Source organism: Chiroxiphia lanceolata, chromosome 6 (assembly GCF_009829145.1).
Source record: "Chiroxiphia lanceolata isolate bChiLan1 chromosome 6, bChiLan1.pri, whole genome shotgun sequence".
NCBI lineage: Eukaryota > Metazoa > Chordata > Aves > Passeriformes > Pipridae > Chiroxiphia > Chiroxiphia lanceolata.
The window spans coordinates 37,398,047-37,413,017 of NC_045642.1; the positions used below are offsets into that span (position 1 = coordinate 37,398,047).

General features: G+C 37.8%; 1 protein-coding gene across 10 annotated transcripts in view; it reads right to left on the reverse strand.

Moving 5' to 3' along the window:
* HECTD1 (HECT domain E3 ubiquitin protein ligase 1) overlaps positions 1 to 14,971 on the reverse strand; it is a 61,939-nt gene that overhangs the window by 45,067 nt on the left and 1,901 nt on the right. For all 10 annotated transcript variants that reach the window (XM_032690744.1, XM_032690739.1, XM_032690736.1 and 7 more), the window contains exon 2: positions 14,427 to 14,714. In XM_032690744.1, the coding sequence (XP_032546635.1) occupies positions 14,427 to 14,566 (140 nt within the window). In that variant the 5' untranslated portion in view covers positions 14,567 to 14,714. The remainder of the gene's footprint in view (positions 1 to 14,426; positions 14,715 to 14,971) is intronic.

Sequence of the window (14,971 nt, forward strand, 5' to 3'; positions counted from 1 at the left end):
CTTAACTGTACATCTTTAAGAAAAGTTTATACAGTAAATTGGCATTTTTAAGGCATTATCCACTGGGGAAAAAAAGTCTCAAATTTGTACTCATTATTAGACAACTACCATACAATGACACAAGAAGCATTTCAGCACATAAAATTTAAAGTGGACAATGCTATCTGTTTAAGTGTTTTGGTGTTGGATCTTTTATATTGAATTTTATGCAACCGCAATAGAACACTAAAACACTGCTATGAACAGTGTTCTTCCAACACCACATTGCAAGAAAAAACAAACAAACAATAACCACAAATCTTAAAAAGCCCCAAAGAAACCAAACTCACACATGTATAACCAGGTGAAAAGTAGGGAGCTCTACTGTCTCCATTTTAATTCTAGCAAGAGTAGTAAAACATTTCTCTTAGATGGCCATAGACAGCAGCAGAGAGTCCAAGCCATACTTAGCAAATCTAAAATTTACATTTTCTTCCCTGTGATTCAACAGTTTAAAAAGAGACACAGCTCAAAGGGAAGTTGGTTGTATTTTTTGAAAATGGAAATTTAAAAATTTGGAAGAAATTTGTTCCTATCCACCAGCGCCAATCACCCAGCAGACATAGCAAAAATACAAAGTTACTAAAACCAGTTCATTTATATTGAATTCTTTGTCAGCACACAAAGGCCAGTGCACTGTATCAGCACTGTTCCTCTTATAACAGCACAGCTCTCTAGCAAAAACGTAAGGGTTTGAGTTTTTTTTTAAATTACTTTTCTTTTTTTTGCCACAACCTCTAGCTACATTTATCAGATACCACACTTTTTCAATTTAGGAGGTAAATAACAACATCCACTTGCTGTCAGGACATGTGTTTTCTGACTTAGAGGAATGATTACTAGTCCTCCAATAAGGAAACCAAGTTTTCTCACAAGGTTTCAGGAAGAAACTGTAGATTTGTCCCACATTTAACCTGTGGATATTGCTTGATTCTCAAAATAAAAAGCCACCCAGACTTAGCTAATTTTGTAGACTACAGTAACGCACATTGAATTCCTATAAAAGCAGCAATATTAAGAACTTCACTTGTTCTGAAAAAAACATTCATCATTTCTGAAAACAGCAACTGATTTAATTTTAACAAGATCTTTCAGGGAAAATTCCTTCAAGCTCCTTCAACTTCTACATACTTGATGTTCATTTCTTGTAATAGTCTGTCTTTGGGGTTTTTTGTATATTTTGGGAGTTCCAGTTGTACTAACTAGAAAGGTAAGAGCTAGACTATACCATCTGAAAGATTAGCAGAAACATTTTATAAAGGACCTGTTCCATAAAGTTGTCATCCAGGTGTTTTAGGAATCTTCTGGCCCAGGTTTTATCAACTGTGTGATGCTCCCAGTTAATTTCTGGCAAGTTGAAGTGCCCCATAAAGACAAGGGCAGTCGATTTGTAAGTGTCCCTTAGTTCCTCAAAGAATAATTCATTGGTGTCATCATCCTGGCTGGGAGGTCTATAGCAGACTCCCACAATGACATCCACACTATTTGTTTGCCCCTTGGTTCTCACCCAGAGGCTCTTGATTGTGCCATTGCCAAATATGAGCTCCATAAATTCTAACTTTTCCACTACATACAGTGCCACTCCCCATCCCACCTCTTCTGCCCTGCCTATCCTTCCTGAAGAGCCTGTAACCATTCAACAGGGTGCTCCAGTCACAGCTCTTATCCCAACAGGTTTCACTTATGTCAGTGCTGTCCAGCCTCTGGGACTGGGCCAAAGCTTCGAGCTCCTCTTGTTTGTTCCTCATGCTGCATGCATTGGTGTAGAAACATCTTATTTCAGGCCAATACACTGCTATACTTTGTTCTCAGCAGCACAGTTCTTTAACATTTCAAACATGCACTGGTATCAGCAGAAAAAAAAAGTTTGCTGTGCCAGCCAAGCGTGTAAGTTTTTTCACTACTCATAAATAACAGCTTTTCTGGACAGCTACAGACCTTTTATAATTCTATGAAAATACAACTATCGAGTTATATTTGTATGCAATTCTGAAATACATCTTCGAGAAGCCAGGCCCAAGCCCCTTCAGATAATCTTTCACTTTGTAGGTGTCAAGAGTTTGAGAAAAGACAAAAATAATTTCCTAGAATTTAAACAGTATTCCTGATGTGCAGGTTATTATAGATAAGATAAATTTCTCTTCTGAACTAAGTGAAACAATCCAGTAGCAGGAGCTTCCTGGGGACAAATGTAATTGACTGGCCTTCACAAGTACCACATAAATAAGAAGGTAGGAAGGCATTCACAAACATACTCTGCAAGTTTTAAATATTGTCATCTTTCCACCTTAACTTATTGCAACTTTGTGGTCATTAGACACAAAGGATCCTGACTGAGCCTCACTCATTGCCAGCTCTGAACTTCGCACTGCATTGTCTTCTCAAACTACAGGTAAGATTGGAAGGGACTATGGAAGGTCATTTAGTCCAACCCTGGGTCCCCACAGAGCACATTACACAGGATTTTGGCCAGGTGTGTTTTTAATATTTCCAGTGACAAAGACTCCACAACCTCTCTGGGCAATCTGTTCCAGTGCTCAGTCACCCACACAGTAAAGAAGTTCTTCCTTATGTTCAGGTGGAACTTCCTGTGGATCAGTTTTGGTCCATTGCCTCTTGTCCAAGCAATAGCTTGGCACCACCAAGAAGATCCTGGCTCCATCTTCTTGGTGCCTTCCCTTCAGATACTCATAGGCATTGATGAGGTCCCCTCTCAGTCTTCTCTTCCCCCAGCTAAACAGGCCCAACTCCCCCAGCCTTTCCTCATAAGTGACATGCTCCGGTCCCCTAAATCATCTTCACAGCCCTTCACTGGACTCCATGAGTTCCATATCGCAAAATAACTTTGACCCTGGAACTGTAATAACTGAAGATACATTCTTTGCAAAAATATTTGGTCCAGGCATTAGAAGATTTGGTAGAATTAAGAGCAGCAGCTGAATGAAGCGACAGCAAATTTCCTACACGAGCAGACAGACGACATGGACTGCTAGAATTATTATTATTGTAAACAGAAGGATTAATGCATTTATGAAACATCTGCAACACAAAGCAAAAAAACAAACTGCAGTATTCTGTAGTACAACATCGCTGTATTTATTTCACAGTGAAAACTACAAACTAGTATTCCAGTAGACAAAGAAGAGTCAGCTACACAGGAGCTCTTGGAAGAGGCATACAGAATCACAGAATGGTCTGGGTTGAAAGGGGCCTTAAAGACCATCTAGTTCCAACCCTCCTGCTGTGGGAAGGGACACCTTTCATTAGACCAGGTTGCTCAAAGCCTCATGCAATCTTGCCTTGAACACTTCCAAAGATGGGGCATGCACAACTTTTCTAGGTAACACTGTCCTGTCACTACATACCTTTGTAAAAAATCCCTCTCCATCTTTCTTGTAGGCTCCCTTCAAGTACTGGAAGGCCCTAGTTAGGTCATCCCCAAACCATCTCTTTTCCATGCTGAACAAACCCAATTCTCTCAGCCTTTCCTCACAGGAGAGGTGCTCCATCCCTCTAATCATCTTGGTGGCCCTGCTCTGGACTCGATCCAGCAGGTCCACATCCTTTCTGTGCTGCGAACCACAAAGTTGGATGCAGTACTCCAGGTGGGGTCTCACCAGAGTGGAGTAGAGGGGCAGAATCCTCTGCCTCGCCCAGCTGGACATGCTGTTTCGGATGCAGCCCAGGATATGTTTGGCTTACTGGGCTGCAAGTGTACATTGCCGGCTCATGTCCGGTCTCTCATCTACCAACACCCCCAAGCCTTCTCATCAGGGCTGCTCTCAATCTCTTAATTTCCCAGCCCGTATTAATACCAGGGGTTGCCCTAACCCAGGTGCAGCACTGCCACTTGATCTTGTTAAAACTTTAGAGAAGCCCGTGGGCCCATTTCTCGAGCTTATTCTGGTCCCTCTGGATGGCATCCCATCCTTCAGGTGTGTCAATGGCACCACTCAGCTTGGTGTCATCTGCAAACTTGCTGGGGGTATAATTCAGTTTATGTCACTAATGAAGATATCAAATAACACTGGCCCCAATATGGACCCCAGAGGGACACCACTTGTCACTGATGTCCACTGGGACTCTGAACTGTTGACCACTACCCTCTGAATGGGACCGTCCAACCAATTCCTTATCCATCCAACAGTCCACCCATCAAATCCATCTCTCTCCCATTTAGAGAGAAGGATGTTGGGAGGGACCGTGTGAAAGGCATTACAGAAGTTCAGATAAATGACATCTGTAGTCTTCCCTTCTCGACTGATGTAGCCACTCCATCATAGAAGGCCACTGGGTTGGTCAGGCAGGACTTGCTCTTGGTGAAGCCGTGCTGGCCATCTTGAATAACCTCCCTGTCCTCCATGTGCAGAGTGTCTAGGAGAATCTGTTCCATGGTCTTCCCATGCACAAAGGTGAGGCTGAAAGGTCAGTAGTTCCTAAGGTTCTCCTTTCTACCATTTTCAAAGATGGATTTCCCTTTTTCCAGTAACTTGGGACTTCATCTGACTGCCATGACTTCTCAAATATCTTTGAGAGCGGCTTGGCAACAACAAATAGAGATTGTGGAGCTTCCTTCTCTGGAGATATACAAACTACATACACTATACAGATAAATTCAGATTCTTTTTTCCTGCTGAAGTCCTGTTCATGTCCTGGACATGAACTCAGGTCTTATCAGTGTCTAATGTTCCTGTCAACAAGAGACCAGAAAGGATCAGTTCCGTCATTTACACACTCTAGATCAATGGTTCAGCCTGTAATAGCAGAGAAGCTGGGTGTACAAACACATCCCCACTGCTCCAGCCATCATCTTCTCAAACAGGTGGCTAGAATAATTACAGCATAATTATTCATGCAGCTGTCATTTTGAAGGACTTCAGTCATTATGCTGTAGGTAACCTTTCTATCAATAACTGTATACAAACAAAAGTACACAGGTCAGCTTTATGGAGATCACCCTTTAATCCCCAAACCCGCACTAGGCTATGACATGGGTCTCTCATGGTTAAAACTATGAGCACCTGCTACACATTGTCTCAGGGACAAGAACGTGCATCTGTGAGTAGTACCAGAAAAAGGTCTAGAAGGGGTAGGTGGGAACACCAGCCCACAATGAGAGATGGGATATAACATCATCACAGCCATATAGTAAATGCCTGTACACCTCTCCCTTCTGTTCACATAGCTCCACTGGGGGTTTCTGCGTGCTGGCACTTGACCACAAAAAAAAAAAAAAAGGGGGAAAGTGTTGCCCTTACTCAGTGGATGATTTTTATGTTTCAAAATTGTGCAAATGGGCTTTCAGAGTAGTCCTTGAGTCTTCTCTTGATCCAGTCCCAAGGAAAGGCACTACAGCATTAAGCAAAGGCAGCACAGGGAAGAGAAATCCACTGCTCACCTGGAAGCAATTCCAGGAAACAGGTTGCAAGTAGGGCACTTTCTGAGGACCAGCCTCTCTTTTTAATGAAGCACCAAGCAAGCGAACACAGTCAACACCAGCAAGAAACAAAGAGTGAGTCAGACAAGTCATGTTACATATGCATTACTAATACACTATAATTCCAAGGTAAATCCTTACTGGCTTCCTGAGTCAGGCCAAAATAGATCAAAGGGACCTAAAACTGCCTCAAATACTTGCTGTGGAAGATTAGAGCCCATTACTAATACAGACCTTAGTGTTGTTCCAACTAACACTATGCTCAGAATTAAAATGTAATTTGACAGGTAGCAAAGCATTCAAGGAGTGTCTATACCACAGACAGGGTCTGCACATGGGACTCCCTTTTAGAAAACAGTTTACATGGGAAAAACAAGGCTGCCAAAACTTCCTGAGATAGCAGGAAGGCTGAGGGAAGAACTACAGCACTGAATGAACTGATGTGACATGACAGCAACCGATGTTCACCTTTTAGTACATTTCCATCTACTGACAGATGATGCTTTTGATTACCCAGAGCAAAGCACACAAATAAACCTCTCATTACCGCAGGCATCAACGCCCACTGAAGGGAAAAAAGCTAAGTGCATCATTTCTAAACTTAAATCATCCCAATATCAAAACTAGTTTCACATTTTGCTTTTATCTAGACCATATATCAAGTAAAAGTAATACATCTGAGAAAAAAGTAATTATGACCAAAAAAAATTGGTTTTATCCTTAAAGTTGCAGGAGAGGAATCACTGTTCACAGTAACTTTTTTGCAGTGGAACAAGTAAAAAGATAGTAGTGAGTTTTCTTTAATACAGAAAAAAAACCCTAGCTAGTTTTTATTCTTTCAAATCAGAAAATAACAGCAAATAGTAGCTCCAAAATTCAGATTTCTATTTAGGTCCTTCTGATGAATATGAAAATGAAAGAAGTATTTTTAGGTTTTCATTTCTAGGGAGCTGTATTAACATCAAATCGGGCACTTCCTAAAGTACTTTAAATGTGTACTTTAGAAGAGTGATTAGGGACTACTTAGTGAATTAATGAGGTTACTCTGTGTTACTCCTTAGTGAAAGAAGGACTTCAAGTTAATGAGGTTACTCGACAACACACACTACATCTCTTGCTAATTACTTAAAGTCTCCATGTCCACCCAACTTCATTCCTGTACTGTCAGGATAAGAGCTTCTGTCTGCTACCTACTGTCTTGCAAGTCTCCACCCACCACAGTTCCAAGATCTTGCTGGAAGACAGGTTTGTCCGAAATAGGTACTATTTCATATCAATATCTACCATTTATATTCTAATCCATTAAGATTAAGGCAGTAGAGCATTCTCTGTTCCCAGTACTAACATCAAGAACTAAACCATATTAAGAAGTGCTGATTCTGTATAATTATTCTGTATGATATTCATACTTTCAGTGTCAAAACTAGTTATTAGATTGTAAAAAGCATGATACTCAAATTCTTTAATATACATTCTTCCTCTGCAAAAAATTTACTTGGCCTAAAAACATTTTCTAAATATCATAATCATCCTGGTGACAAGGAAGGCTAAGAAAATTGTCGATACAATTATATTACTACAGAATTTACAGCACTATAATCAGCATAACTCCGTATGCTGACATACTTCTGAACCTTTACACGCACATCCACCTCTTTAGGAACAGCAACATCCATAGGGATACAAAATTGTTAAACAGCTACAGCAGTAAGCTCCTGCCAGGGCTAATCCCTTAAACTCTAATGAAGTGACTCAGCTGATTTTACAGCTTGCCAGTGTAAAAAGATACCAAGGAAGTAAAAATAGGCACTGTAAACTCATTTCTGTAATTACATTTCGTATTTGAATGCAGTTAAAATCCTTAGCTAAAACAGAAATAATAATTGTGAAGACTACTGCTGTGCTTAAACAAAACCTGAAAGAAGGAAAAAAGACAACTCCAGTTCATCCCCAAAACAGTTAATATAACTCTTGCTAGCATAAGGGTGTGTTACTCAATTCCAGAGTAACCGCTGGACTCAGTCGATGCTTGATGCAGAGCCCCTGGCATGTGACAAAGCCTTCGGCTTCAGGCGCCTGCTCCAAGCCATGTGACTTGTGGCAGAAAACCAAGCTCAGCTGCCTGCCAGCGCTAGTGCCGGATCTTTAATGCATACCATATGCTGAGACCATTAAAAGTGGGAAAATAAGGCATTACATGTGTCTGCCCTACTTAATATATAATAATTTCAAATGAAAACTAAAATACTGAAGCTAACTCTCATCAGTAACTGCTTTTGAGGAAAAATATACAAGTTATAAGTTGACTACAATGTGTCACACAACTTTGAAACTTTAAAGAACATTCGCCACAACTGATTTCTTCTTAAAGCAATAGTAACTTCAACTCATTTTTGCTTAATGATTGTTTTTCCTGTCTGTAGTTCTATGGGAGGAGACCTCAGACTTTCCCTCATTGTTTCTTTTGCTCAAAGACCATTTTGTTTCTACAAATGAACTAAAACGATTCCATCTCCTATCCATTCCAGCAGAAAATCCACATTATTAGAAATTAAAATAAATCATTTTAGAAATCAAATTTGATATTTACTTTTAAACTTCCTTTGAGCTAAATAAATGACAGAGCTGAACCCTCTTCTGAGCGTTCACTATTAGGAGGGAACACATAAGTATTCAACTACACATTCAGTAAATATCAGTTGTGTAAAATGAAAAAATAAAAATACATACAAAGAAAGTTTCTACAGCCTAGGTAACTTCTATGTTTTTAAATAAAGTATCATTAGCATTGCTCTTGAATTTACAAAGGATGTGTTGGGATGCCTTTTGCATTTTTCAGCATATTATAAAAGCTATGCCATACCTCAGAAAAAACATATGTTTTTTTCTCCTATCTCCAGCATTTTGTAAATATTTCACAGAAAGTTGGTCCACAATAGCTGAATAAATTAAAGACCTTGAAACTACAGGTCTTTTTGCCTATGATTTCCACTAGTAGCAACCTCAACTGTGCAAACAGATAATGCTTCAAATACACATTACATGTCTTAACATTTCAAAAGGAAATAAGCAATTAAAACAAAAAGTATGATTTTGTATATGTGCCTAAATATGCACATCTGGCCACTAGTTTCGCCTGGATTTCCAGGTGCTCAAAAAGAGAACTGACTTAAGAAAACTTCCACTTCCCCATTAGCAATCTGCTTAACATCTATGCTATCTATACCTCTCCATAAAAGGCCAATATTAAAAGTCACTTGACTGGTACAGTCATCCAAGAAAGGAAGCCCACAATTTGAAATTCTTATAACACCTCTTTTATTGGTCTCTTCCAATCTATTAGGAGTTGGACTCTTTCGAAAGTTCATTAACTTTAAGCCTTAAAATTCTGCACCTATGTTTTACATAGTACTTGCAAGAGTCACTTCAATTTTATCTCACACACAAAACTCTGAACAAAAAGGCTACTTCATGATACTACTAGAAAAAAATCTTAAAAATGACAGACTAGTAAACAGTGACAATGTGATGAGTTATACAGTTGTCTGGACTACCCAGAGGCATTTAAACAAAATGTGTTTTAACACACACAAATGCCAAGTTACAGATCTTAGTCTAGGTAATACACCAAGCCACACCTAAGAAGCAAGCAATCATATCCTTGAAAGCAACTCTGAAAACAGATAACTAAAACCACACTTACTGTACAACATTTTGGAAACCTGTAACTAAACTTGGCATATTTAACTGGTAACAGTAAGGCAAACATACTACTATAAACAGCATGAATTAAGGTAACACTGGAAAATATTTCTGAAAAAATTGTAAATTGAAGAACTGGAAAGGGGGAAGAAGATCAAGAGTTGATGAGATCTTTGTGTGCAAGTGCATTCACATTAAGAACAGTACTAGCTTTTAATCTAATAGGAAAAGGTGAAACAACTGCCCTCTGCAGAATGCAGCAGCCTGGCCAATTCATATGAAAAAGAACAAGCAAATTTCAACAACAAAGACAACTTAGACAGCACATTAAATAGCAAAATGAGATAAAATTAGGCAGGATGCCCTCTCAGAGAGCATCAGCTACACATTATGCTTGTATCAAACAAGATGCTCAATCCAGTAATATCCAGGTAAAATATAAGGGCCAATGACAGAAGAGAGGATGCCAATTTAGATGACCAAATCTTTCCTTCCGGCCTTTGCAACCATTAAGATTGTCAAAATAATTAGACAAGGTTAATTAATCTCCATAATACCAGTGACAATGAGGCTGTAATTCCCATTTTACAAAGAGCAAGCAGAAAGACATTAGTTTTTAAAAACTCTTATAACTGGAAAAAAACCCCAACAACCAAACAGCTTTAAAAGTCAGGAATACCTCTAAACAAAGAAGAAATGCTTTGCACAGTTTAAAATAATGAAAACTAATCTACTGATAACAACAATACTTACCTAATTTACTCATGGCTGCATTCCAGTACAAAACTGTAACAATGGTCTGACTTTTTTTTTCCCTTAAAATAACAAAACGAGCAAATCTGTAGGACACACAATGTGAAATCACCTTGATAAGAACAGAGCTGCCCTCTCAACCTGTTACTTATTCCATGATTGTTAGAGCTGCTAAAGGACACTTTACCACTGCCTGAATTACAAGATGCTTTTAAACCAGCCCAGATTGTAAATACATGCCTGAAACCAGCAATTTGAATTCCCATCCTTATTTCTACAAGAAAAATTGTTTTCCTGTATGTATCTAATTTTGATGTAGTGGAGTTATACAACCCTGATAAAGACAGGAGAATATAGTTTTAAGCAATCAGGTGGAGGTAAAGCTAAACTGTCCCACATTAACAGTCTCACTAACTCCTATCAACAGTCTTTAGTTCACTAGCATTTCTTCACACTTGTCACACACTAGCAAATACAAGATAAAGATTTGTATTTTGCAAGTACCTTTTCCCCAGTGAATAGATACTTTGGAAAGAACAAGGTTTATTGTAAATTAAACATATTTGACCCAAAAAATAAACTAAAAGGATTTCCATTTTACATATTAGAACTCTAAGTTATGATTCCCTGTACAACTTGGTTTTATTTGTCAAATGAACTGATAACTCTTCATAGTTTTTTGCAGACCAAATCTGTTAATGCTAAATATACAGAAGCGACTTAGGGAACAGGCAAAGGGGAAGACATGCTCTCTTTGAGCACTAATAAGGTCTATCTGCTGTATAAGAAAGGTTTTACTCAGGCTTTACTTTACATGTTATACTAGTGCCTTCTTCTACAAATTTTCTTTGTAATTAAGGAAAATATATAAATAACATCTTGCTTGCTAAATACTTTTACTTTGGTAGACAGGAAAAAAAATAGCAACAGAAAGGTCAGACCAAAGATGCTCTAATTTTATTCCACCAAAAAAGTGAAACAATGAAAGAGGGTGAAAAAAAGATAAATTGAAACAACTTAGAGGAAAAGGTTATATTAATCATGTGAGATTGTAACTAACAGCCTCTAGCATTTAAATTGTTACAGGTAATTTAAAAGACTAAAAAGCCCCCACTGTATTATATAAAATGCATACCTAAAACTCCTGTTAAAGTGGATTTAATAGCACATAGTTTAACTACAATTTGGGACTAACACTTGTAATCAAACCAGTTTAGCTATTTTACTCCAGTTCAACTATTTAACAGAACCATTTCTCCTTATTCATTAAGTTTCTATGGTTCAAGCTACTGGCTTTTGCTGCTGGTAAAATGTTAGCCACTTTTCATGCTAAGTGACTAGCAGTGTCTGTGACTCATTATCACCAGAAGATGAATATGCTGCTAATTTTTGTAATGTTAACATATGAGTAACTTTCAAAATAATTTAACTGGATGTAATATGTAAATCTGGGAAGAAGTAAAGAAATGTCAACTGTTTGGCAGCACTACCTGTTAATGGGCTGCATACCACACAATCTGCTGTGATGCTGCTAGAACTCTGCAAGAACATTATAAAATACACTACTGTACACTCATGCTTGCTTCCCTTTTTAAGTTGATCTGAAACACTACTTTCAATACTCATTACTCTTCTACAGAAGCAAATTATTAGCTTTAAAATACAACATTTCCTTGAGCATATGTTTGCAAAGTAACCTCGTTACTTTACTGCAATAATGAAGTTCAAGATTTTTGAATCCAACAGTTCAATACTTTTTTCCCCTCCAACTTTGTGCTTTCTTTGCTAAGTGAGATTGTGAATTGCCCTTAACTCCTTAAGAAATAAGCTCAGAAACACTGTTATGCTTTTAGAGAAAGTGCACACATGTCAACATTTTTTATGTGTCTTTGTTGCACAGCTTTGCCAGTCCTCACAATATACAGCTTTTAATCACCAGATGTACTTCTCTAAAATGATGAGCTTTTTCTTAGCTCCACATCACATAAGAAAATAGTTTCTTACATAAAAGTGAGCTGATACTTAATATTTAAAGTCACTAACTGATCCCTGAAAAACACCCCATTTTGTTCTCCAAGAAACTGTTTAAAAGTTCACCTTCCACCTTGTTGAATGCGACAGACGAAAAATTTTCTTCAAGTTTTGTTAATATATAATTAATAGCAATAAACAATTCCAAGATCTTGAAAGAATATCTGCACAGCATCCAAGAACTTGGAAATGCTGTTCTAGCTTAGCAAAAGAGAAAAAACCTTGTAAAATCTAGAGCCCTCTTTAGGTAAACAAAAATTCCTTTAAAAACACAGCTGAAAAGTAACTATAAAATATTATCCATTTATCATTTTAGTTACACTCTCTCAGCACATGACAATTTTGGCTGTTTGAACTGTCATTTGGAAAGACTTTAAAAATGCTTTTCAAGACACCATCTATTTCTAACAGACTTCCAAAATACATAAATTTGCCTTGAAATGCAGGCTGGGATACCACAAGCACCTGAGACAATCCACTGAGAAGTTCTCCACTGAAGACTGTATACCTTTCTTTGCCTCTCCCATACTTCCAGTTATGCAGTTCTACCTCCAGTTCTAAAACTAACCATCTTCAGCAGAAAACTAACCCTCAGAAAAAGAAAACTAACAGCAAGAAATTAACCATCTTCTTCAGCAGGTTTAAAGAGCAGCTTGCTCTTTCAGTGAACTAGAGGAGTCCAGTAAGCCCTAACAGCGGTATGAAGCAGGACTATGGTTGTGAGGAATAAAACTGGTAGGTGATAGACGGGAAGAGGAAACTGTCCCTTTTGAAGGTAATGAGCTACCATGTCAGCTCACCAAAGGCTGAGATACCAGATCATGTGCTTCAGTATATTCAAAAGTACCAGTTTTAGCTTCACTGTAATATCACTTCAACCTTGGTAACTTTTTCCCCAATTTACACTTTATTCTCTTCTTTTGAGTGAAACGACAGTAAAAGAAATAAACAACCTAGAAGACCAGTAAAATTAAATTATACCAAGGCTCAAAACAAAAATTAAAATGCCAAATGGCATTTTAACTGTTCCTTCTTTCAGACATAAAAAATCACTTTAGAACCACAACAGTGTAGTAATAGAGCATTCATTATCTACATTCTAAGAAAAAAAGCACTTGGACTATTTAATTCATTTATATGGAAATGAAAGTCTGTTCTAAATAAAATTCATAAAACCCACAACTGATCTGTATTTTAAAAGTTGGCTTTTCATTCCTGATTCTCCAATACCCAGAAGATAACTTTAAGAACACTTATGCCTAATTATACCTCTGAATATCCTGAAGCAGGCAGTTCACCTACCATCATAAAAAAAATTCACTCTTAAGCAACAAATGCTTTTCTATGATGGCAAATTCTGAGGCTGCAAACATAGTGTTCAACCAGGATCAGTACTATGAGGGCAGACAGGGAAGTAGAATGGATCTCCCGGCAATAAGTCTCTTCCAAGTCAAAATTTTACTCATCAGCTCACCAAGGCCAAGAACAGGCAATTTCAAATTTTAACGCACTGTACAAAGTTGTGCTGTTACATAACTACTACAAATCCAAATCCAAATTTTACAGATGTATGAGTTTTACATTTCCTGTAATAAATGCAGTCATGAAAGAGAACAGTTTTTAAGAGATAAGCCTGAAAACTGTTTACTTCAGAGCTACAAAACTAAACAGTGTAACAAACAGCTACCTTCTTAAATGCTTCTAAACCCACACTCCCAAAAAGCAGAATGTATCAGAAATACACCAGCCATACTCTACCATGCAAAAGAAAGTGAGAACAATGAAAAAAACACGGAAGATAAGCAAGAGAATCAAGATCAGAACTGAAGAAACAAAGATATGTGAGATTTAAAAGTTGTGGTTGTTTACACTTCTGCTACCTCTTTCCAAACTAGTCTGGGCTCTCAAAGAAAGCAGTGTAACACATGCACAACAACATTATTAAGTAACAGGAGTGATTACATCAGTTTTGTGCTGTGAGAAATATACAGAAGAGTGAGTGCAGGGACTGTGCTACATGACATGCACCAATGCAGTTGAAAAGGAGCATGGCATGAACACCAACATGCTTCAAAGAAGGGGCAAAACATGCTTAAACATATCTATCCAGGTGATCATTATAGTCCTAATGCAAATAAAAGTTTTTCACTACTGAAAAAAACACCACCACACAAAACCCCCCACACAACATTTCCACATTGTTTAAATTAAAGAAATGTATAAGAGTTGCAACAGGCTCATATGTCAGACCAGGCACCGGTATCACTCAAACAACACTATGTTTTTAATCAGACAATGGTACTTCACATGGCACTAAGAGGAACTCTTCATTTCAGAGATTTAAACTGAAGTTCAGTCTGTCAAAACATTTTTAAAGCTGAAAGTTTCTACGAATGTTAAATATTATATTTGGCTACTGAAAGAGGAAAACAGCATCCCATAAAGGAAAGCCAAGAGGACTTACGTTTCAAAACAGCGATCCACGTTGTCTGACATCAGAAGTAGCATGCATAGCTGTTCCAGTGCTATTAGCTGCATATCCCTTTCATCTCCCTGCCCCATCTGCAGCCATTCCAGCAACGTGTCTGGGTCCACATCTGCCATGGTGTCTTTTTTTATTAAAAAAAAAAAAAAAAGCCGCTTCCACTTAAATTAAAAAGTACCACAAATATCCTTTAATTGTTCAAGCCAGACTAACTTCAGCACAACTAATTTCTCTCTTCAGTCAGCCTCACACTTTTGCAGTTTTCACCTAAAAGGAATAAGTAAAAAAAGTAATCATCAAATCATCATCACAATCTTCTTGTTAAACTTTCTGTATTTGCTTCTCCCTAAAATCTACAGCACATTTTTGGGCCGACATTAAGAAAACTTCCACATATTTTATCAGCAAAGTTTGCTTTTTTCCAAGCTTTATAAGTAAACAGTAATGAGTTTGTTCTGTTTTGAGGATAATCCAAAATTAAGACTAGAAAAATTGTGCTTAACCCTTCTGTGTATTCTCAAAGC